Source organism: Eulemur rufifrons, chromosome 1 (genome assembly GCF_041146395.1).
Source record: "Eulemur rufifrons isolate Redbay chromosome 1, OSU_ERuf_1, whole genome shotgun sequence".
In the NCBI taxonomy this organism is placed as follows: Eukaryota; Metazoa; Chordata; class Mammalia; order Primates; family Lemuridae; genus Eulemur; species Eulemur rufifrons.
The window spans coordinates 86,665,342-86,689,049 of NC_090983.1; the positions used below are offsets into that span (position 1 = coordinate 86,665,342).

Here is a 23,708-nt window from a genome sequence, read left to right on the forward strand (position 1 = left end):
CCCCCCATCATGCTCTTTACACACAAGCTCCAAAACCAAAGCCCATTCTTGGGATTAATCATTAGCCAAGGTAGCTCACCACTCTATCCCAGAACCTAGCCTTGCATATTATAAGTATTCAATAAATATTTATAATTGATAAATTAACATATCAACATATCTTTTGATCTAGGCCACAAAAATAGATGTTGGAAAGAAGGAAAGCAAGTCAAAGACAACATGCTTTTAAATTAAAATTCTAACATCACAGAATTCTAAGTTCATTCAACATTGAACTCATTTACTGGGCACTTACTATAAGCCAGGCTACAACTTAGGAGTTAAGGAGACACCAGTGAATAAGACAAGCATGGGTTTCCCTTCATTAAGCATATTCAGCGGGAGAGATGGATAGTAAGTAAATAAAATCATCCAGTGTTGTACATAAAGGGGAAATAAACACAATTGGTTTTATAAACAATATAGAACATATAGTTAATGTCATCATGCTAAAGCATCTAAGGGTTCTTTTATGCATCCAAAAAAAGGTGGATTGATGGATGGAGAGAGGATTGGCATATGGATTAATATGTCATAGAACAAATAAACTGTTAGTGGTTGAGTCTAGGTTGTAGGTTGCTAGTGTACATTTCTTCTACTTTTTTATGTTGAAAAATGTCATAAAAACATTGGGGAAGAATATTGGCTGCCACCATACTCACGAAATTTTTGCTGATTCTGATGATGAAACTGACATGACAGAAAAGACTTCACTGAAAAATAAAGTTATGTCACACAAGAAGAAATGTGGTTTTAAAAGCTGTACACAGTGAGGTTATGCTTCCAACTTTACCAAGACTGATTTTTTCCCAAACAGTGGTGACTCGAGGCTCTTCAAGAGAGAAAAAGCTGGGATACAGGCTGGGGAAACCGTAATGGAGAGTTCAGCTGAAAAAATGACTACCTGAACTGCTGACAGAAGGCACACAAGAGTAGATTTTTCTAGTGTCAAAAAGCAATTTAGGAGGGAATGGACTCCTTAGAACAACATCACTGCTGAAGGTCGAGGCTCAGACCGCAGGAACCACAAGGCTGGTCCTATCAGTCACTGGTCCGCACAGAAGTGAAAGGCAAGAGTCGCCCTGGATCCAGGTTAAAGGCCAAAAAGGCAGTTTAAATCACAAATAGCTCCTTTGCCTGCCACAGCCTAAAAATAAAATGGGACATGGAAGCAACGATCCTTAGCTACAGTTAACAGGTTTACCACTCGCATGAATGGGAACCGGCTCCTCTCTACAATTCCTGTTGGTCAGGCAAAAGTTCTGATCCACAAGCCACCATATTCCAATCCGATCATGCAAATAAAAATGGCCACGAGCCCCAAATCCTGGGAGAAATTCAAAGAATGCCAAGGACAATCAGGATGGTTTGAACACCTCTTGAGAGCCCAACCAAGTGAGTTAAGTTCTGTGGGAAGACAGAAGAGAGTAAGCTTGAGGCCATTGCCTAAAAAGGCTCCTGTAACCTTGTTTGTGCACCAGTTCTTCCCCTTGCCTACGTGTTGCATGGACTAAAAATAGAATAGGCATTTTTGTTCATTCTAATTTAACTGATACTAATAAAATATTTTCTGAATGCCTACTATGTGTCAAGCACTCATCAAGATATTAGGGTTTCAGCAACGAACAATACAGATAAACCCCCAGCCATTATATACTTCAGATTCCAGGGGAGGAAAAAGAAAATAAACAAAAGTGAAACATAAATCCTAGGTAGCAATAAAGTTAGGGAGGAAAATAAAACAGGAGACAGTAAGAAGTTAGGGAGAAAGGAGTTGCATTTTAAAAGGGAGAGGATCATGGTAAGCGTCTCACTGAAGTGACATTTGAATGAAAAACATGGAGGAGGGGATGGGGAAGTCTAAAGGAAGAATGTTCTGGAAGATGGACAGCCAATGCAAAGGTCTCCAGAGGGGAGTGTGGCTGGCCTGCTCAAGCAACAGCCAGGCTGCTACAGGCGTAGTAACAGATGGGGCCAGACAGGCGGTGGAGCCTGAGGCCCCCTGGCGCGATCTGCCTTAACTAGGGGCTACACCCAGGATGTGCCTCGCCTCTTTGTTCAAGTTTTCTCTGCTCCATTCAACTGGGTCTGTAATTTCTAAAGTAGAAGCATGATAAGGCCTTGTCTGTGTACCCCTAGAATTTGCTGAAAGCAAGCACGTGGAGAACTGAGACTCAGGCAGCCCACAGATGGTCAGGAGATACGGACTGAACACATGGGTAAAGCCAACCACCAACCAAAGATCCCAATCTAACTCTTAAATTCCACTCTCATAAGGAACAAGAAAATACTCAGGCTTAGCCACCTCTTAACCCCTTACTCAGGAGCACCTTACAGGGGTTTGGGAAGGGGTGGGAGGCTCTAAACACCCCAGTTTGCTCTTCACTCAACCCTGTTACAGCTCCTTGTGTTTCCTGCTCCACATTTCCACGGGTACCAAGAAACGCTGAACACTCTCCAGCCTTGACTATAACACAGAACGTGAGCACCCAGAAGGCAAATTCTTTCGTGTCTCCCCATTGCGAATGATTCCACACACACGTACATAAAACAAACCTATACAGACGAGACTTTGCTTAGAGAATGAGGACATGTTCTATGGTAGCAATGTGAATGATGACACTTTTAAGGAGACTCGGTTTCAAAGGTTATTAGAAACATTTGTGGGATATAAAAATAAGGTCCGAGATGAACCTTACCTGAAACCAGGGACATGGTAACGTCTGCTATTGCTACTTTCAGCCACAGTCTCCAGGGAAAGAGAGGGGGAAAAAAAAAAAATACAAACCTCAACTAGATAAAGATGTTTTACCACTGCCGATGTTTTTACATAAGCCAGATGAAATTGTGAAAGCGGGTGTCATGCAGATAATTGAAGCCATCCAAATACTGGATAATTTGCGGTGCAAGTCATCAGTTTTAGAGTTTTCTCTTCTAAATGCTATAGGCAAATGCCTTCTTGATTTTGTTTTTCTGTGTGGGCAGATTCCTTGCATTCATTTACTGAGGTATTTAATATAATGTACCTCGCCTGGGACTGCGAAAATAAGAGGAACTGTCTTTAGGAGTTTAAAACAAGCAGTATGAACAGGAGACTACGGGGACAGACTTCAGTCCCGCATATGGAGCCAAGCCGAGTACCTGGCAACCACTGAAAAAGCAGCAGTTAATTCTCAATAAGAAATCACAAAAGCATCCCCAGATGCATACAAATTAGGAGCTAGCCACTGGACAGACTATAAAGGAGCCTTAGAAACCATGGTTTTCAAGTTGAAAAAAAAAATGACATATTAAGTGGGGGGAAAAAAGAGATACAAAATTTTAGCATATATATTACAACTTATTAAAAACATACACATGAAAAAGATAATAATGGTTGCATTAGGGTTAGGGGAGCCGTTTTTGGTGGGAGGAAGGCTTTCCTTGTTTTTGTAATAGCACTACTTTTCTTTATAAATTTGACCAGAAAGATGGTGAAATCATTTAAATAGAGCTTGCAAGAAAAATAAATTTTGCTATGAGGGTGATTTGGAGGAGGCAGGAGTGGTGGGGAATCTGTGACCAGCAGGCTGTCAGGTGAGGCTGGGGCCAAGGAGCTGGGGGGGACCATGTGTGGGTGTCGTGTCCAGAGAGCCTAAGGTCTTGAATACGGTGCAGTGGAGTTTGGACATGACCCTGTGACAAAGGAAAGGCTCTGCAGCCTTTGAGGAGAAATCGCTTGATCCAAGCTGAGCTTTCAAGAGCTGGCTCTGGCAGCCACAGGAAGGCCTTAGGGCCTAGTTCAAAGGCCATGCTAGCCTGTGAACCAGGGGCGAAAGAGGAACCAGGGCGTAAAAGGAGGAACAACCAGACCCATCAGCTTCCTAGAAAAAACCATCACTTAATATATCTAGTCAAATGGCCTTAGTGTTGTCTGACCACCCATCGGTCCCTCCGGAAGCTGCTTAGGAAGTTATCAGGAATAGTCTATGCGGACACACCCTAAAATGCCCAACTGCAAACAGAACACACGGAGAGGATAGTGCCAGTGGAACTTCTGAGACTGGGGGAAAAACAATACAGAAAATCAAGGCTTTCCGATTTGTACAAACCCCGCCAACTTAGCCAGGCAATGGGTCACTGCTCCTAAAGACGCAGCAACCAGTGCATCCAATGGTGTGTGTTTCTCCTTATGTCCTGCTGGGCTCTTTCTAACATGCCTTCCCCCCATGCTCGCTCTGCACGGTACACGGGCTACGACACTGCCACATCTTACGACAAGACAGCTGCACCTGAATGCCACGTTCTACAAGGACAGCCCCCTATTTCTGTGGCCTCCAAACTTTCCGTTGTGCACCCATCAGTAGGAAACAATCTAAGAACACAAGAGTCTGAGTATACCCTCAAGGTATGTGCATGTTTATATATTATATAATGACCATTGGCCCATATATTAAGCAATAACAAATTGGTTTCATTTTTAAAAATTAACAAGGAATAAATATAACGTCTGATATTTTCTTCTCATAGTCAAATGGCTGGCTTTTCCCTTCAGAACGCTGTAATAGCTACACTTAGCCAGAGGGTAAGGGAATGGGGGATTCCATGAGGAAGGACTTGGCTGGACTGGACCCCACCCCTTTGTCATATGGGAAGGAAGGGACCCCCCTTCTCAGGGATACACCCAAGTTCACAGTGGACAGGTCCTAGAAAGCAGGGTGCAGGAGATACTGTTTTCTGCTGCAAATTCTCCAGCCCAGACACATGTCAACATGATATAGGTCTCAAACTGCTTCAATTCCCTATTCATTGCCATGTTTCCTCCATTCAAGACAGCTCTTCCCTGAGAAAGTTTTCCCTCCACCTGTTACTGGATGGATTCAGCCACCACTGGTGATGACTGCCTTGCTCCACTGTCTCATTAAGAGTTTTAAAATGCCGATTTTCTAATTCTTCATTCCTTTTGAATTTATTAGATGTGATTTCCCCATGATTAACAACTTTCTCTCATCAACGATTTGATTATCCTAAAAAATAATTTGTGCTAGAAAAGCAGGATCAAAGCTGAATTCTTTCCTTTTATTTTTTGGAGTAATGAGTGGGTGTCCTAGCAACTTGCAAAGGTGACCCGGCTAGATTCTGCAGGTTTTTCTCAGACAGTTTCAAATAACATTATAAATACTTCCCACTACCAATGTACAGTCCAAAGACTCTTTAAAAGTCAAAGTAATTGTTTTCTCTGTATGAGACGTTAACACCAACCTAGTAAGTTTTTCTCATTTTTTTAAAATCTGTTTTCAATTTTTAGTGAATGCTTTTTAATTTTTTTTATTGTGGTAAAAAACACAAAACATTAAATTTACCATCTTAAACACTTTTAAGTGTACGGTTTAGTGTTGTTAAGTATATTCAGATTGCCGTGGCACAGATCTCCAGAACTTTTTCGAATTGAAACAATGAAACTCGGGATACGCCTTAAACAATTCCCCCTCCCCCTCCTCTCAGCCCTTGGCAACCACTTTTCCGCTTTCTGTTTCCACGGTTTTGACTACTTTAAACACTCCATGAGTGGAATCATATAGTATTTGCCTCTTTGTGACTGGCTTATTTCGCTTAGCATACTGTCCCAGAGGTTCATCCACCCTGCAGCATGTGACAGGATTTCCTTCTTTTTTAAGGCTGAATAGTAGCCCACTGTGTGGCTAGACCACATTTCCTTTATCCATTCATGTGTCCACGGACATCTGGGTGGCTTCCACCTCTTGGCTATTGTGAATAATACTGCAATGAATGTGGGTGTGCACATAGCTCAAAGACCCTACTTTGAATTCTTTTGGGTAAATTTTTTAAATTATGCAAAACATTTACATAGGTCTAAAGTCAAAACAAGGTACATTAAAGAGACATTGACCTTCTAGCTCCCCCATCCCTGCATACCTCTCCTCCAATGGTAACCATTTTTTATTGGTTTATTTATCCTTCCATTGTTTCCTTTGGAACTATAAACTCATTGACATACGCTAATATATATACACATTCTTCACCTATACTTACTTGTATAAAAAAGAGTAGCTCTAAACTGCCCTGCACCTTGGGTTTTAATCACTTAATATATTCAAGATGTGTCCCTCCTTGAGTAGAGCCCTTTCTCATTCCTTTTAACAGTTACATAATACTTCACTATATCAATGGACCACATTATTCACCCAATCCCCTATGATGAATACTTGGCTTGTTTCTAATCTTTTCCTATTACAAATAGCACCACAATAAATGTCCTGTGAACATGCCATTTCTTATTTTTGCCCACATATCTTTGGGATAGATTCCTAGATATGAGTCTGCCTAGTTGAAGGAAAAACGCACAAGGAGTTTTACTAGATCTTGACAAATACACTTCCCCACAGGGATAGTACCATGTTGCATTCTAACCACTGGGGTAGAAAAGGACTGGTTTCTCTCAGAACAGCTGTCTGTCAAACTTTTGGATTTCTGCCAATCTGTACATAGGACATGGTGTCTTGGTGCAGTTTAAAACACTTCTCTTATTGTAAGGTTAACATCTTTTCACATGTTTGGAGCAATACATTTCTTTTTCCTTTGAACTGTTAATAGCTTTTTCTGAGTTTTCTATTGGATTATAGAACTTTTTCTTCAATTTTTAGAAGTTCTTTATACATATTAGTAATATTAGCCCTCTATCTGTGATATAATTTGCCTATGATATTCCTGGTGGTGGTTTTGCCATATAGGTTCTTTTTATTTATTTTTTCTTTTTAAAGGCAGTCAAATATGTCAATTTCCCCCCTGATTTCTGCTGAATTCCGAGTCAGAAAAATTATCCCCCTCCCAGGTTAACAGAAATTAATTCATGTTTTTGTCTTCAGTTACATTTTAAGCAGTGAATTTCTTTCAATTTAATCAACCCACACTGCTGAAATCCTTCATCCATGAAGAACAAAACAGGCTTGCAGGACTCTGAATCCCAACATTCCAAGCGAGACCTCTATACCTTCAGGAAAAGCCCCTCCTCTCTACTCCCTGGAGACAGGAAAACTCCGTCTCTTGGCAGGCACACACGTACCGTATCGTTCAGGCGGTTCTGGCCATTTTGCACCCAGTTAACATTTTATTTCACTTGACACAACACACAGGTCACGCCTTAGGTTGTTTTGTGCCACCTCACCCCAGTCCCTCAAAGTCACACGGCAAAGTCAAACCACAGGCTAACTGTGATCACGCCTCATCCTGCCAACTGCCATCTGGCACCTAATGTGCCAAAAATTAGTCTGCCCCCTGATCTGTGCCCCAGGGCCAGCTTGCGATGGCAGGGTGATATAGCTCCAGGAATAATGTTTATGATGCACATGGCGCACTCTCACGAATCTCAGCTAAAAAGAACCTTTAAACGTGAGTTGATTCTTTAAATTATTCCCCTCATCAGCTGTGCCCATCCTTAATTCTCCCTTCTCATTCCTAACGCCCAAGGACGAGTCCACCGTGTTTGCTGTTATTACATTCAGCGAACCTGAGGAAAGGGTCACCTTCGTGTGACTGCCTACCAGGGGCCGACGCAGCTACGTGGGGCAAGGGCAGGGCAGGAGTCCCTCAAGTCTTCACTCAACAGAACAGATTCTACAAAGGAAATCTCTGGATTAACATTATTTTGATCATTTTGGAAAATGGGAATTCTCCGCTCTGAGCATGCAAATACCCCGTTTAACGCATGTGACCTTTCATGTACAGAACAGGACTTCACCTCATCACTAGGGTCCATTGGCTTGAATAGTAAATTTATTTTTGGCAAAAACACTGTCAAATTTAGTATATCAGGCTTCACAGTCCTCAGATACTTCGAAATGAGGCTAGAGGCAGGCAAACCAATAGCCGTTAGAAGAAATGGCGAGTGTGGGAAAGTAACACTATAGAGGCAGAGAAAGTTTAGGAGCCCAGCAGCGGGGGCCAGTTAGCTCCTCACCATGCGGTGTGCCGCTCTCACTACAACACCTGATAAAGTCATCACTGCTCCTGACAGCCACGACACCATGGCAGCAAGAGAAGGTAAAATTGCATTCTGGGCCCAGGAGTTACGAAGTCCATAAAGTACAAAACTGAGGTTAAAACAGTTCCATTTTAAGAAGGCCCAATTTTTTTCTTCAAAAAGTTGGATGCTTAAATAATTAAGATTTAATCATTTGGAAAGCGGATCTGCATGGAAGACCCCATTGCTCATTAATGATGAAGTGGATCCTCAACAGCTTCTGTGTGGCACGGAACGTGTTTAGTGCCTGCCAACCTAAGCATTTCCCAAATGCTTTCTAATGACATTCCATATTGAACATTTTCCTCCCGAACGTTTCCAAGGCTTTCCACACAATGCTTACATGGCCTTTCAATTCCAATTAAAAAAAATTTAGTTATTCCCAAGGCAAAGGTTCAACAGCCCGCACTTCTATATCTAAGGGTCTTGAGAATCATAACCCCCAAATAGATGGCTAATTAATTTTCCCATCTATCGTTGGTGGCATTCTGGAAAGCAGAAGTGAAACACGAACACTCACGGAACATGGTGTAAAACTGCTGAGGGTTCAGATTCCATTTTCCCCATGGGGTCTTGTGGCCTTTAGACTGGGCATAATTAGCATGATTAAACTCTGGTTCCGTGCCGAACGAATCGAGGACTCGGAGCATGCACCTGGAAGAAAAAAGCCATGTGCGTAAAACGACATCGTTGACCCCAAAGTTCAAAAGGTAAAAGCTCCGTCCCTTCCTTAAGGCACCACTAAAAATGGACAAATACTTTTAATAGTAACGGTACTGGGCAAGCACTGAGAGGTGTTGGAACAACTGCGTACTAAACATCTACAGGTGCAACTCTAGAGCCTGTGCCTTCACCCAGCAGATGTGACTTACTTCAGACTGGCTGATGGATCACAGAGGATCACCAAAATACTAGCAAAATTAAAAGTTCCACAAAAGCTGGAACTAGGGACTGCCACGTTCACTGCTACATACCCAGTACCTGCACCTCACCAGGGTTGCACATACAGTAGGTGACTAATCAATGGCTGAAGAAACAAAGAGCTACTATCTTCAGCTACCATCTTTATTCTACTTAAAGCATGTGGCATGTGTTCTCTCTTTCTGCTATCGTTCAACATTCTCATCAAATAACTAGAATATTTGATTTTAGGGAAAGCTTAGAATCTTGTTCAACAGGCAATGGTGCTTTTTATGTATATGACAGTAGAACTTTATTGCTTTCTCCCTAGGGCCTGAAGAAGTACACGTGAAGGTGTTTCCTTTGGCTATTCCACCAAAGTCTTCCAACAGAGCAAAATCTGCTCTACCACCTGTATTTTTGTGTGGCCTGTGAGCTAAGAATTGTCTTTACATTCTTAGATGGTAAAAGAGAGTATTTTGTGACATATGAAAACTATATGAAATTCAAACTTCCACATTTAAAAATAAAGTTTTATTTGAATGCAGCCACATCCTGTTGTTCACCTATTGTCTATGGCTGCTTTCACACTGGGACAGCAGTGTCAGGTATGAATGTGTGGTCTGGCTGGCCCTTTGCAGGAAATGCCCGCTGATCACAGCTTTAGAGTGCACAAAAAATGACCAAATAGAAAAAAAGAATCAATACTGAAACAAAATTTCCTGATTTTGCTTACATTTATTTCATCACTGATTCCCAAAACATCTATATAAATGTAACTTGCGGATTGCCAATAAAAACAGCTCTATTTTCTGTTATGTATCAAGAATACTTCAGAATAACTTTCAGTAGGCCAATAAGCAAAAATAAAGATTAAAGCCCACATTTTAGATTCAGATGGTGGGAATGACTTTGAAGGATCTGACTCAGTTTCTTCTTTTCCCCCACCATCAGGAAGTCATTCTTTCAACTTTTATTTCTACTTCAATGTGTGAGTCAGGGAAGAAAAAAAAATTCCAAACACCAGATTGGATTTTCCAGGAAGCACATTCATGAACTGTCATTTTTGTGTGGTTTGCTCATTGGAGATCACCACCATTTGTCTAGACAGGGAAGAGGACAAAAGAAAGCAGGAAGGCCATAACCACAAGTGAAATACAAGCTGACCACAGGAAGAATTTTCTTGTCTGGGATTCTTGCGTGCCTCTCACAGAACACACTCTCGTTACAGTGGCGATGTTCACAATATCACCAACGACGGGTCATCAGCTTGGCAGCCAACAGGTGGACAGAAATAGGAGCCCACAGCCCAGGAAGAAGAAAGCTAGGCCAATGCTTACTTTCCTTGTTCTCTGAAAACTTCAAAGCATTCTTTTCCTCTTAATAAAACATTTCTCCTTTCTTAACTTATATTTTTGCCCTTTAAAATAAGATGCAAAAGGAACTGGCTGGAGTAGCATATTTTCTTCTGAGGAAGACGGCAGTGTTCAAGACACAGCAGGGATGGTGGTGGCAGCGCTGCAGGAGGTCACTGTGAGGCAAGGGGATAGGACCAGCGCTGACTCATGGGGCTGTGGACTGCTCAGCTCCCAGAGAACCAGAGCTGGGATTCGGCAGCAACGCTTTGTGCATCTTTGTGCAAAGATTCCAGCTTTGTGCAGGCACAGCAGGCGAAAACAGGCCACTCTGAACGTAAGGAGCCGTGTCTTGAAGGCTTCACTTCTTCCAGTTATTTGCAATTGACTCCAGCAGTCTAATAATTGTCCCTTGGTATCTGCAGCAGTTTGGTTCCAGGACCCTCATGGATACCAAGATCCAAGGATGCTCAAGTGCCTTATATGAAATGGTGCAGTATTTGCATGTAACTTATGCAAAAGTTATAACTAACTTCTTGCCTTTTATTTATATTATTTTTAATTGTTTTTTTCTTCAAATATTTTCGATCTGCAGTTGCTTGAATCCCTGCATGAGGAACCTGCCAACACAAAGGGCTAACTTGTATATTCCTTCCTAGTTTTGGACGGTGATGATATTTTTTTGAAATTTCAAAATATTAAGGGAGTACAAAGGTTTCTGTTACATGAACACATTGCATAATGCTGGAGTCACAGGGCTTTCAGTGTGTCTGTCACCAGGAAAGTGTTCACTGTACCCAATAGGTAGGTAAGTTTTTATCCCTCTTCCACCTTCCACCCTCCTCCCCCCTCTTCTTAGTTTCTAAAGTCCTTTACCTCTTCGTGCCCGTGTGTACCATTGTTTAGCTCCCACTTATTAGCGAGAACAAGTGATGTTTGTTTTTCCATTCCTGAGATACTTCACTTAGCATAATGGTGTCCAGTTCCATCCAAATTGCCGTGAAAGACATTATTTCACTCCTTTTTATGGCTGAGTAGTACTTCATGGTAAATATACATATCCACATTTTCTTAACACACTCATGAATTGATGGGCACTTAGGTTGATTCCATTATCTTTGCAATTAAATTGTGCTGCGATCAACAGTTGAAAGCAGGCATCTTTGTGATAAAATGATTTCTTTTCCTTTGGGTAGATACCCAATAGCGGGATTGCTGGATCAAATGGTCGGTCTACTTTTAGCTCTTTGAGGAAAATCTCCATACTGTTTGCCATAGGGATTGTACCAGCTTGCAGTCCCACCAACAGTGTATAAGCATTCCTTTTTCTCTGCATCCATGCCAGCATCTGTTGTTTTATGACTTTTCGGTAATGTCCATTCCAATAGGGGTAAGGCAGTGTCTCATTGTAGTTTTAATTTTCATTTCCCTGATAATTAGAGAAGCTCAACACTTTTTTCATAGGTTTCTTGGCCATTTGTCTACCTTTTGAAAACATTCCGTTCAGGTCTTTTGCCCACTTTTTGATAGGGCTGTTTTTTCTTGCTGATTTGTTTATTTGTAGATTCTGGATATTAGTCCTTTATCGGATGTAGTTTGTGAATATTTTCTCCCATTCTGCAATTTGCCCGTTTACTCTGTTCATTATTTCCTTTGCAGTGCTGAAGGTTTTTAATTTAATTAAGTCCCATTTACTTATTTTTGTTGTTGCCGTATTTATCTTTGGAGGTCTTAGTCATAAATTCTTCACCTAGGCCTGTGTCTAGAAGAGTCTTTCCTACATTTTTTTTCTAGAATTTTTATGGTCTCATGCCTTACATTTAAATCTTTAATCCATCTTGAATTAATTTTTGTATATGGTAAGAAACAGAGGTCCTGTTTCATTCATCTGCATGTGGCTATCCAATTTTCCCAGCACCAGTTATTGAATAGGGCCTTCCTTTCCCCAGTGTTTGTTGTTGTCTGCTTTGTGGAAGATCAGCTGGTCACAGCTACATGGTTTTATTTCTGGGTTCTCTATTCTGTACCATTGGTCTATGTCTCTACTTTCATACCAGTACCATGCTGTTTTGGTTATTATAGCCTTGTAGTATAATTTGAAGTCAGGTAAATATGATGCCTCCAGATTTATTCTTTTTGCTTATGATTGCTTTGGCTATTTGGGCTTTCTTTTGGTCCCAAATGAAGCTTAGGGTATTTCTGGATCTGTGAAATAAGATATTGGCATTTCAATGGGAATTGCACTGAATCTGTAAATCACTTGGGGCAGTACGGCCATTTTAATGATGTTGATCCTACTGATCCATGAGCATGGAATGTTTTTCCACCTGTTTGTGTCATCTATGACTTCTTTCATAGTGTTTTGTAGTTCTCCCTGTAGAGATCTTCCACACCTCCTTGGTTAAGTATATTCCTAGGTATTTTATTTTCTTTGTAGTTATTGTAAATGATATTGAGTCCTTGATCTGACTCTCAAACTTGACCTGTTTTTAGTATATAGAAATGCTACTGATTTGTGTACACTGATTTTGTAACCCGAAACTGCTGAAATTATCAATTCTAGGAGTCTTTTTGGTGGAGTCTTTAGGATTTTCTAGATAGAAGATCATATCATCAGCAAACAGAGATAGTTTGACCTCTTCTTTCTGACTTGGGTACCCTTTATTTCTTTCTGTTGGCTGACTGCCCTGGTTAAGACTTCCAGTACCAAGTCGAATAGCAGTAGTAACAGTGGGCACCCTTGTCTTGTTCCAGTTCTTAGGGTGAATCGTTTCAACTTTTCCCCATTCAGTATGATGTTGGCTATGGATTTGTCATACACGACCCTTAATAATTTTGAGGTATGTTCCTTCTATGTCTAGCTTATTGAAGGTTTTTATCATGAAAGAGTGCTGGATTTTGTAGAATGCTTTTCCTGCATCTATTGAGATGATCTTATGGTCTTTGTTTTTGTTTCTGCTTATGTGGTAAATCACATTTATTGATTTGTGTATGTTGAACCATTCTGGCATCCCTGGGATGAAATCTACTTGATCATGGTGAATTATCTTTCTGATGTGCTATTGAATTCGGTTTGCTATTATCTTGTAGAGGATTTTTCATTTATGTTCATAAGGGATATTGGTCTGTAGTTTTTTTTGTTGTGTCCTCTCCTGGCTTTGGTACCAAGGTGATACTGGCTTCACAGACTGAATGAGGGAGGAGTCCCCTCCTTCTCAATGTTATGGAATGATTTCTGTAGGATAGGTGCCAGTTCTTTGTAGGTCTGATGGAATTCAGCTGTGAATCCATTTGGTCTGGGGCTTTTGTCGTTGAGAGATTTTTTTTTTGTTACTGCTTCAATCTCATTCCTCATTGTTGGTCTGTTCAGGATTTCTATTTCTTACTGATTCAGGGCTTGGGAGGTTGTGTGTTTCCAGGAATTTATCATTTCCTCCAGGTTTTCTAGTTTGTGTGCACAAAAATTTTTGTAGTATGCATGGATGATATTTTGTATTTCTGTGATATCAGTTGTAATGTCTCTTTTTTCATTTTTGATTCAGGTTGTTTGAGTCCTTTCTTTTCTATTTCTGGTTAGTCTTGCTACTGGTGGCAACTGTATTTTTAAGTTGGAGTTTTACTATTGTTATTTTTAATTTGGACAATTAAAAGAAACTCTGGTAAGTAAAGTTTCCTGGTACAGGCCTAACTACTGAAGGGGAGGACTTTTGTACCATGCCTAGATGTAAGGTAGGTGACACTGGGCTCTTTGTGACAGGACTGGAATGTTTCCAATGTCTCCCAGAAAATCGAAATTCTACATCCTTTTAATTGAGGCTTTGGCTTGGGAATTGTTTATTTTCTAGCTTATCTAGGTTAGATTTATTAATATAAACTGGAGGCAGGAAACTGGCCTTTGTCAATGACACAGGAGGTTTAACATTATACTTTTCTCCTTCTCCAATCACATTCTACATCTGTGTTTTATGGAATTGTGTGTTTGTGTCGCTAATATTTATTCCATCTCTTTAATGTCTTCTGTGTCTGGGGCATCAGGAGCAGACTAATGGCTTGAAAAAATATTTGCCTTGATGCCCAAGGCAGCTGGCCTTCCTAACAAGGACTGCAGCAGCAATGCCAAATGGCTCCTGGAACATTCTCTCTTTTGCTCTCAGCCTATGAAAGGGATGCTCACAGACTCCTTGCCAGGCACTACTGTCTGTTTTGGTGTTTGATATAAAACATGGCATATCTTGGACTATTTTCATCTTTCTTGTTTGTCCTCAACGTTCAACAAAGACCTCACAGGAAGCAAAACAGATATGAGTTTTGCGGTACCCAGCAGACTACTATTTGCATATAGCCATTTAAGAAACATTTAGTTGAATTTCCTAGGTCCCTATGCAAATTGGACAGAATTAACAAATATTTTTCCAAGATCAATAGGCCTAAAGGGTTTGCTCCTAACTGAAAGATCAGGTGATAACATTACATTCAATGAAATACATAAAGTTAACCAAGATAAATACAGAATCCTGACAATTTCTAGTTTTTAAAGGGGAAGGAAATTGGCAAGAAACTTCCAAGAGGACTTCATTGGCCTTTTGATGGCATCTTAGCTTTATTACAGCACAAAGACTGCAGGACTAAAGCACCAACAGACTTTCTGCCAGCTAATATCACTAATGTAGGTGATTTATCAAAGAAAGGCTGATAAACATTGCACTCTTCCATAAAACCCCCTCTGAGATGGTGCCTTTTCATCCAACAAGAATCAAATACCAATCAACAGCAACCATTTTAATAACAAAATTGTCCTTTTTAATTGATCTAAACACTACCACTGAGAATACTTTTTCATCCAAATAGCCCTTCTTAATGGCAAGGATATGAGAGTCTAGGGACGCCTGTACAGCCTAGTTTCTTTTGCACATTTATCAGATGTCTGCCATTCACAAAATGCCAGGAAACAGTGGCTCTGTTCTTGTTAAGATTAACAAAAAAAATACCCCTCAAAACAGGAAAAACCTGATGTAAAAGGTAGAGTGCTATCCTAGCCCAAACCAAGCTTTTCATTCTGCTTTTTTTAATATTCACATACCATTTACACTATTAAATATGATCTTTAAATTTATTTACCCTTTAAAATTTATTTTTTAAAGAAAACCTTTCAAGACCATAAGTTAAAGCCAGTATCAACTGCAATAAATGCAAGATAACAAAAGCATATAACCCTTCTTAAAAGAGTATTATTAAATTCAAAATAGATGCTTTTGCTTGCTGAAGGCTGAGACTCATAGCTACTCTCTCATGGTGTTAAAAATTCACGTAAGTGTTAAAAGAACTGTTGGAGATATAGTAGCATCAAACTAAGCCTTTTCTTGGAAAGGCTGAAAGAAATTGAAAAATTAGTAAACTTGTTATGTAGTGCCATATTTGGATACCATGTAAAATTGTTTGAAATACTAAATCGTAGTCCCAAATCCACACCCAGGGAAAACACTGAGCTATTCGATTAAATAAAGACCGAGCAGAACACACAGGCACTGCAGTCATACTCATCACGGGCTCACCTTAAAAAGTATAAGAAAAAAAAAAAAGTGCAAGACCCCAGCATTCAGACAAGGTATTCCCAGATTTCCCTTCCAAGAGTGGCGAGAATACCGATGAAGGAAAAGGTAAGAGAAACGAATGATCATCTCAAACCGACAGACTTCAAGAAACGACACTGTCCATATTTTATCAAAACTGTTATTTGATTAAACAAATGAGACGGGTGTTGGCACCCTGAGAACGGAATGCTAAGGATTAGGGAAGGTAAAAAGGAGGCTGGACACTTGTTTTCTATTCCTAAAAAATCAGTGAAAATAATGAATAGTTCTGGAAGGTAGAAAGTCACTGTGAAGAATCTGAATTTCAATTAGAAATGAGAAACACACTCCATATAGTTCAGAAGATACTATTTGACAAGCTTTTTCTACCTGCAACCATGCAAGTGTTAGGAAAACAAAAACGAAACGCTAAAAACTCAAGAACAGCATGTAGCACTTACTGGTAATGAACCCACGATGGTCCAAGAGTCTTCTTGAATTGAGCGAGTCCTACGATATCAATATAAATGAGCTCAACGATTCTGTCTCCTACAGTTGGGCAGCCAGATCGGTTTCCTACAACCTTCTTCATGATTCTAGAGAAAAGGCAGGAGGGAGGGAGAAGGGAACAAATCATTTACTTCAAAGGTAATAAACTTGGCCAACTTTAATAAGCAAGCATCACTCCCAAAACCCTTATTAGAGATGATAGCATGGCCCTTCCAAACTTGCTACCTGTTCAATTCTTCCCACCCACTAAGGCCAACCCAGGGCCCTGATTCTGACTCTTGCAAAAGCAAATGGTGGCATATAGACACAATCTTGGAAATCAAGGAAGACTGGGGTCTGAATCTCCCTCCACTATGTAAAAGCTATGAAACCTTAGACAAATTATTTAACTTCTCCGCATCTTTCTTTGCTCATCCTCCAGGAAAGGAGGATTAATACGAAGATGATGATGTCAACCTCCCAGAGATTCTTGTGCATTTAAATGAGCTACTGAACAGAACGTGGCTAATGTACACCAGATACTCAATGACTACCGTCCTGCCGCTGAGCCTGTTCTTACTAGCCTTACTGACCTCTTTTTCTAAATTTCTTCACCTTCTTTCCTCTACAGTATTAACTTTTTATACTGCCTTGTACTATTCCCTAATTCTTTCTCTATGTCAAATTTTTCCTTCTAACTAGGCTACATTACAGAACTGGCACTTTGGTTTATACTTTTTCTCCCATCTAATCCATCCAGACACACAAAAGCACCCTTGCACTCAGACAGTGACGATGGACTTGACCGGCACGCCGACTCTGTGTGTAGGAACCGTACTGCCATTCGCTCAGCCGTCAATCCTCTCATCCCAATCCCACTCGCACCCCACAATAACCCTTCATCAAATTATGGACATCCTACTCCCAAGGACAAGCGTCACAAACAGGACTCTGCTCTACAGTCCTGAAATGCCACCAAGTCAGCCACCCTTGCTCTTTCCTCTGGGTTTCTGAAACAGCTAGGTTCTATATAGCCAATTTCTTTCCCAGAGGTGGAAAACCTTTTCTGTAAAAGGCCAGATGGTAAATACTTTCATTTCTGCAGGCCATGCGTCATCTGCCGTAACTATTCTGCTCTGCCACTGTAGAAGGAAGGCAGCCTTAGATAATACATAAACGATCGGCGTGGCTATGTTCCCATGAAACTTTATTTACAAATAAAGGCCAAGGGCTGAAGCCATAGTTTGCTGACCCCTGGTCCACCCTACGTTCAGTGGCTCCCAAACTTGTCTATGCTCCGATGTTACTTGGAGTCATCACAAAATACATACGGTTGCATATGTCCTACCCCCTACAAAGGTCATGATTTAATTATCCTGGGGTATGGTCTGCGCTTTGGTATTTTAAAAGATCCCCAAAACTTAAATAAAATGAAAAGATCCTCAGGTCATTTTAATGTGCACCTGCACATAGGTGGAGACTGCTGCTCTGTGTTGCTTCCAAAACGACCTTCTAAAATACAGCACCTCTGGCCCTGGCCCCAGTGTGCAGGAAGACTGCTACAGTAAGTCCGCATAACACCGTCAGGTTCTTGGAACGACGTACAGCCAGTCCTTGAATAATGCCATTTACTTCAACCAGTTCCATTATGATATTGATGGAAAAAAAACTGGTTTCATTATATGTCATTTCACTTAAAGTCCAAGAAGCTATCGGCGACATTAAGTGAAGACTTATTGAACAGACTTTCCCTTGACCGACTGAGTCTCTGCCTTATAAATCCCTGACATGCCTTTCCTGACCTCCCCAGGCAGGCCGTGTCCCCCGTACTTCCACAGCACTCCATTTGTTCACCCACCCACTCATTCATTCCTTCACTCACTCATTCAACAGTTATATGAGCACCCACTATGTACTAGGCACTATCTGGGTGCTAAATTCCCAGTGGTGAATAACATTCAGTTTTCTGCAAGCCCTGTGCTTACATGCTAGCATCTATACCTCAATTAGCACAAACAGAAGTATAATTAGTATAATTATTATATAATTCTAGTTCTAACTATCAAAAGATTGTCAGCTTCCTGACCACATGCTGGTCATCTCAGTGTGTCCTGCACTGAAAAACAGCCCACAGAAAGTGCTGAGTGACTGCTGACTGTATGCACACAGCCACTTTAGAGGTTGGGTACCCAGTGTGTTTTGAAGCAAGCAGGACGCAGGCAGTAGGAGGCAGCTGCGTCCATCTAGCTCAGGCAGATAGACCTCAGGTCCATCTAGCTCAGAAAGGAACATGCAGTACACCATGGTGAAGAGCACAGATTTTAAGGTCAGATGGACACAGGCCTTGATCCTGGCTCTCCCATGTATTATCCATGAAACCTCAAACAGTGCATTTTTGGTTTGAACCTCAGTTTCCTCATCTCTAAAATGCAGACAGCAACAGCACCTACTATCAGGTGCTAAGGACTAAGTAAAACACATACAGAATGTAGTACCTGGTTTATAGAAAGAAATCAAAGGTTAGCTATTGATAGTCTTTATCAATATTATGGTTCTCATAATTGTTGACACTATCATAATTAAAGCCTTTATCCCAGCACCTGGCATATGGAAATCGTTAACTAATGGCAGCCGATATTATCTTACTGATATAATTGCTTTCATCTCTACACACTGCCACCAACCCAGTGGGGACCTCAGGCCCAATACTTGGACCTCTCTGGGTGCTAATGTCTTGGATGATAAAGTAGGAGCAGGGGGAAACATATATTAAACACCCCTCCCATCTCTAGAATGTTCATTCGAGCTGTTTCTTCTGGAAACATCTGGCATATTTCAACACGGTAACTTGGTTGTTTGTTGGGCACCAAGTCTGCATGGGCGGTTATCCAAAAGGAGTGAAGGGGATCGAAGCATCCTTGCTCAGCCAGCTGTGCCAATATAAAAGGGATTAAGAGAGGGCTGGAGCTAGAAGCAAATCTCAGAGAAGCAGAAAACCCAGGTAGAGTTAACAGACTCGGAGTTGAAAGTTGGCTAATTGAAAAAGGATTGGAGCAGGGCTTTCAGGAAATTCATTCTATGCAAATTCAATTATAAACAGGAACCTGCTCTGTTTTAAGATTTAGAGAGCTTGATGTTGAGGGGAATGGTATGAATTTCAGCAAGAGACAGGGAATTAGGAAAGTCAATAATGTTTTGTGCTGCAGATGTTGGAAGCACCTGTAATAGCAGAGAATAAGCTCCTTAGTTTGAATTTTGCAGCATTCATTTATGAAGCCTCCGGAGCCTGCAGCTACAATGAAAACATATTATCCTTTTCACAGTGTATGTATTTAGCTCCTGAAAATAATCTTCTTATCTCCTGTTTAGTGAATTATCGCTTTCATTTTCCTCCACAAAAAATGACACACTAATAGAGGGCTCTAAGAGTTTACAATTTCTTTTTTGTATTCTGATTTTAAAATTGAAAAGTAATCTCCTTACTCCTTGAGCTCAGCCAGTGAAGCTGAAATCCTAATGTCATGGCCCAGTAAGTACAGAGATGTAATTAAATCACTCCACTGAACTAATTCACCGAGAGGGCCACCACTGAAAGCTGTCTCTGCAATCTTGAATCCAGATTCCTTGGTCAGGAGTCCCAGGTGAACGAGGACCTGGAAAACAAAGAAGAGACATACGCTGGTTCACACTGAATCAAGCACAGACTCCACAGTAAGGCACCAACAAGTGATCAACCAATCCCAGGGTAACATTTAAGTCCCAATGAAATCCCAACGTGGGAATGCCATTTTTCTAGAAAGTACAAAGAAAGGAAGCAAAGAATTTTTCATTGTTGTTTTAGAGACATAAAATCTTTATGGCCCTTAGTCTGGCTATGAGCATGAGGTACGGATAATTCTGCTTCTAAAAAGCAGAGTATATTCGTAAAATCAGAATTTAAAAAAAGCCAGTCAAATAAAAAAAAAAAAAATCTTTTAACGGTACAGGGATTTTATCCACAGCTAGAATTTTTTTTTAACGCTTTACCATGGAAAATTTCAAGCACATAGAAACGCAAACATGACAATATAGTCAATGCCAATGTATTCATCACATAGCTTCAACAATTAATTCATGACAAATCTTATTTAATCTACCCCTCCTATTTTCTCCCAATCCCTCTAGATTATCTTGAAGCAAATTCTAGATATCATATGCTTTCACCTGTAAGTATTTCAGTATGTTTCACTAAAACAAAACTTCCCTTTAAAAATATAACCCTAACATCACTATTATCCCTAAGAAAGCTAATAATTCCTTAATGTCATCTGATATCCAGTTAGTACGTATATCTCCTCAACTGTCCCTTATTTTTTAAGTGCATTAGTGATTCAAGAGTCAGCAGGCATACATTATAATCACCTCCTATGTCTATTAGCCTCTTTGAACCCATCAGCCTATTTTGGGGGGAAGGTATACTATAATCCATTTATCAAAAAAATTAGATTTTATTTCTAATAGAGTCTCCCACACTCTTGATTTTGCTGATTGCAATCCCAAGGTACCATATAACACATTCTTCTATCCCTTCTATTAACAGTAAATAATTAGCTCTACAGACATGATCAAATTTAGATTTGATTCTTTTAAACAATACTACCTCATAGGTGGTGCTGTGTACCTTCCACTGGTGAGAACAACGTCCAGGTATCTGTTTGGGGATGTTAGCAGCCACTGATGATTACTACCTACAACTGTTAGTCCATTAGGGGTTGCAAAATGGTGGTATTCTATCATTCCTTCTTCATTTATTAGCTGTAATATTTCTATAAAGAGAAACTACCTGTCATCAACTACTGAGTCACCCTCAAGTGACCCTAAGGTTTGTATAGAAGAAGCCTAGTAAACAGTTGATTCTATCTCGTTACCTACCAGTTTTCAGAGTAACCAATTTGTTCTTTAGCAGACTCTAATGATGACCCATGGGGTTTGTTTTTAAGTATATCATTATAAAGTCATGGATGTAAACATATTTGATGTTTTTCAATAAGTTGCAGTCATTACTCTTACTGCTTATCAAATTGTCCCACCCTGGCCAGCAAGATGCTATTCAATTTAGCTCCCAAGGTCTTTTGATACAATCTTAGTGGTCTTGGATACCTTCTCTCTGTCCTTGACAAGAACGTGATGTTCTAGGCTCAACATGGGCAGCTTCTGTCTCAGACCTTAATAGAGCCATTTTTCCAAGAACGTCTTATACCATCTAGTGGAAATAGCATTTAGAGAATTAAGTCTGGGGCTTAAGGAACTCTAGTTTATCACTGTTTATAGGCCTTTTCATCAGTGGCCTGAGCTAGGAAATCTATTTTTCTTCCAAGATAAAACAACTCATGAGTTCATACTGGTACTTCCAATTCAAGCTCAGGTTTATAGTATTTTTACATAACATTACCAATCCTACATCCGTCAATTCCTCTCTTTCACAAGCAAATCCCACTTCTCAAAGACACTAACATAATTACTCATTTGCTTTATCCCAACATTCACAGTAGATTCAGAATGAGAATATCAATACCACCATGTACTACATGATTAATAATTAAGATATTTTTGCAGTTCTTTTTGTCCTTTGTGATATCCCATCAGAAAGCTCAATTTACTATGTTCTAAAGTTACTAAGAATAGTCCCTTTCTCTGTGCTTATAATCAAAACTGGAAGGAGGTACAGTTAAGTTTGTTATATTTTCCTTCTGACTTTCAGGTTTTTGTAATTAAATTTTGTTTAACACTTATACAAAATGGTTCTAGTGTCAAATCTACAAAGTTAGATATCTTCAGAGAAGTCTAGTTTCTACACCTGGTGACTCCATGCTAATCTCTCCTCCTATTTGATCATTTACTTTTTCTTATTGTGGTAAAATATACCTAACATCAAATTTACCACTTTACTGTGTACAGTGCAGTAGCATTAAGTACCTTCACATTGTTGTGCAACCATCATCACCATCCAACTCCTTTATTTTTAATTTTATGATTTATCTTCCCTTTTGTAAATATGAACATACATATATATTATGTGTGCATGTATATATCTACATGTAGGTATAAATTCTCTCTACTTTTTAAAAGATAATGTACACTGTGTTGCAGCTAACTTTTTTACATCTTTTAATATATTCTGAAGATTTCCTCATAGGATTATATAGAAATAGTCGTCATTTCTTTTTACAGCCCACCTGCAGCATCTGACCACATGCTCTTTCATATTCTACCATTTGGTGCCAGAATGTTTGATCTTGCTGTGTCATAAACTCAAAGGATCTAAGCAAAACTGACCTATCACACTGTGACTTGGTCTTGTAAGTGTATCTGTATTTTCTTTTTCAAAGATATCAGGTTAGTTTTATTAGGAATACCAAACTCATTTTTAAGTTCTTTTTAGGTATAGGAAAAAATTATTCACTTTGCTCAATTCTGAAATCAGAACAGTTCACCTAAAGCCATGCCATCCAATCTATAATTAACAGGGTATAAGATCTTCTAAAGCCTATGGCTAATTCTAGAGGTTTTCCAAGCATCTCCTCATAAACTTGAAACGAAGTGCCTCAAATTTAATAAAATGTCCATCCTAGAATATAAGCAGAAACACCAACTAACATAGCAGCAGTGAAATTCACTGGTTGCCCAAACTCTAGGGTTGACAAACAACAAAAATGTAAAATTGGTCATGATGTAACAGGAAGCTCTCAAAGGCTGGATTCAGGTGGAAACAAAAAGGGGGGAGAGGTTTCCTGACACCCAGAGAGAGACAGTTGGTTCCAAGCAAAGTGTCGCAGGCAGACATTCTACTTGGCTTCACCCAAGAAACTCAGCTCAGTCCTTGCCAAGTCAGAGTATTGTAACTGGGGAAGGAAAACCCAAAAACAGCTGTACGACAGACTGAACAGATTCACCCCGAGGGAGTATCATTTGAGACATGACATGTCTCTTAGTCTTGTTTCCAAGCAATATCAAATTTTAAAAGAAATCTGGCATCTAACTGAACTGAATTAATAAGAAACTCACTTTCTTCCGTTTTCTCTTTTCAAGATTCTGCTTCTCTGCCAGGGACTTGATTGCCTGGATCCACGCGTCAGCCATTCGCCGGATCCGCAGCCTCATCCACCGGAATTCTTCATGCTTTTTCATCATGCTGTAGAGAATATTAAAATCCGTACGAATTTCCGCCTAGCAACAGAAATTTAATAAAATGATCAGAAGACAAAAAGTCAGAAGGCATAATGGTTTTCAGGATGTGACATTTGAAAACTTGAAAGGGATAGTCAATTAAATCGAGGGCTTCAAAAGTGGGTCTCG

General features: G+C 40.0%; 1 protein-coding gene across 1 annotated transcript in view; it reads right to left on the minus strand.

Moving 5' to 3' along the window:
* The window catches only part of MGAT5 (alpha-1,6-mannosylglycoprotein 6-beta-N-acetylglucosaminyltransferase), a 196,523-nt gene that overhangs the window by 85,017 nt on the left and 87,798 nt on the right, over positions 1-23,708 (minus strand). Inside the window, exons 6-9 of the mRNA XM_069473322.1 lie at positions 23,418-23,579; positions 19,857-20,026; positions 16,346-16,480; positions 8,580-8,713 (exon numbers count right to left, since the gene is read on the minus strand). Of these exons, the coding sequence (XP_069329423.1) occupies positions 8,580-8,713; positions 16,346-16,480; positions 19,857-20,026; positions 23,418-23,579 (601 nt within the window). The remainder of the gene's footprint in view (positions 1-8,579; positions 8,714-16,345; positions 16,481-19,856; positions 20,027-23,417; positions 23,580-23,708) is intronic.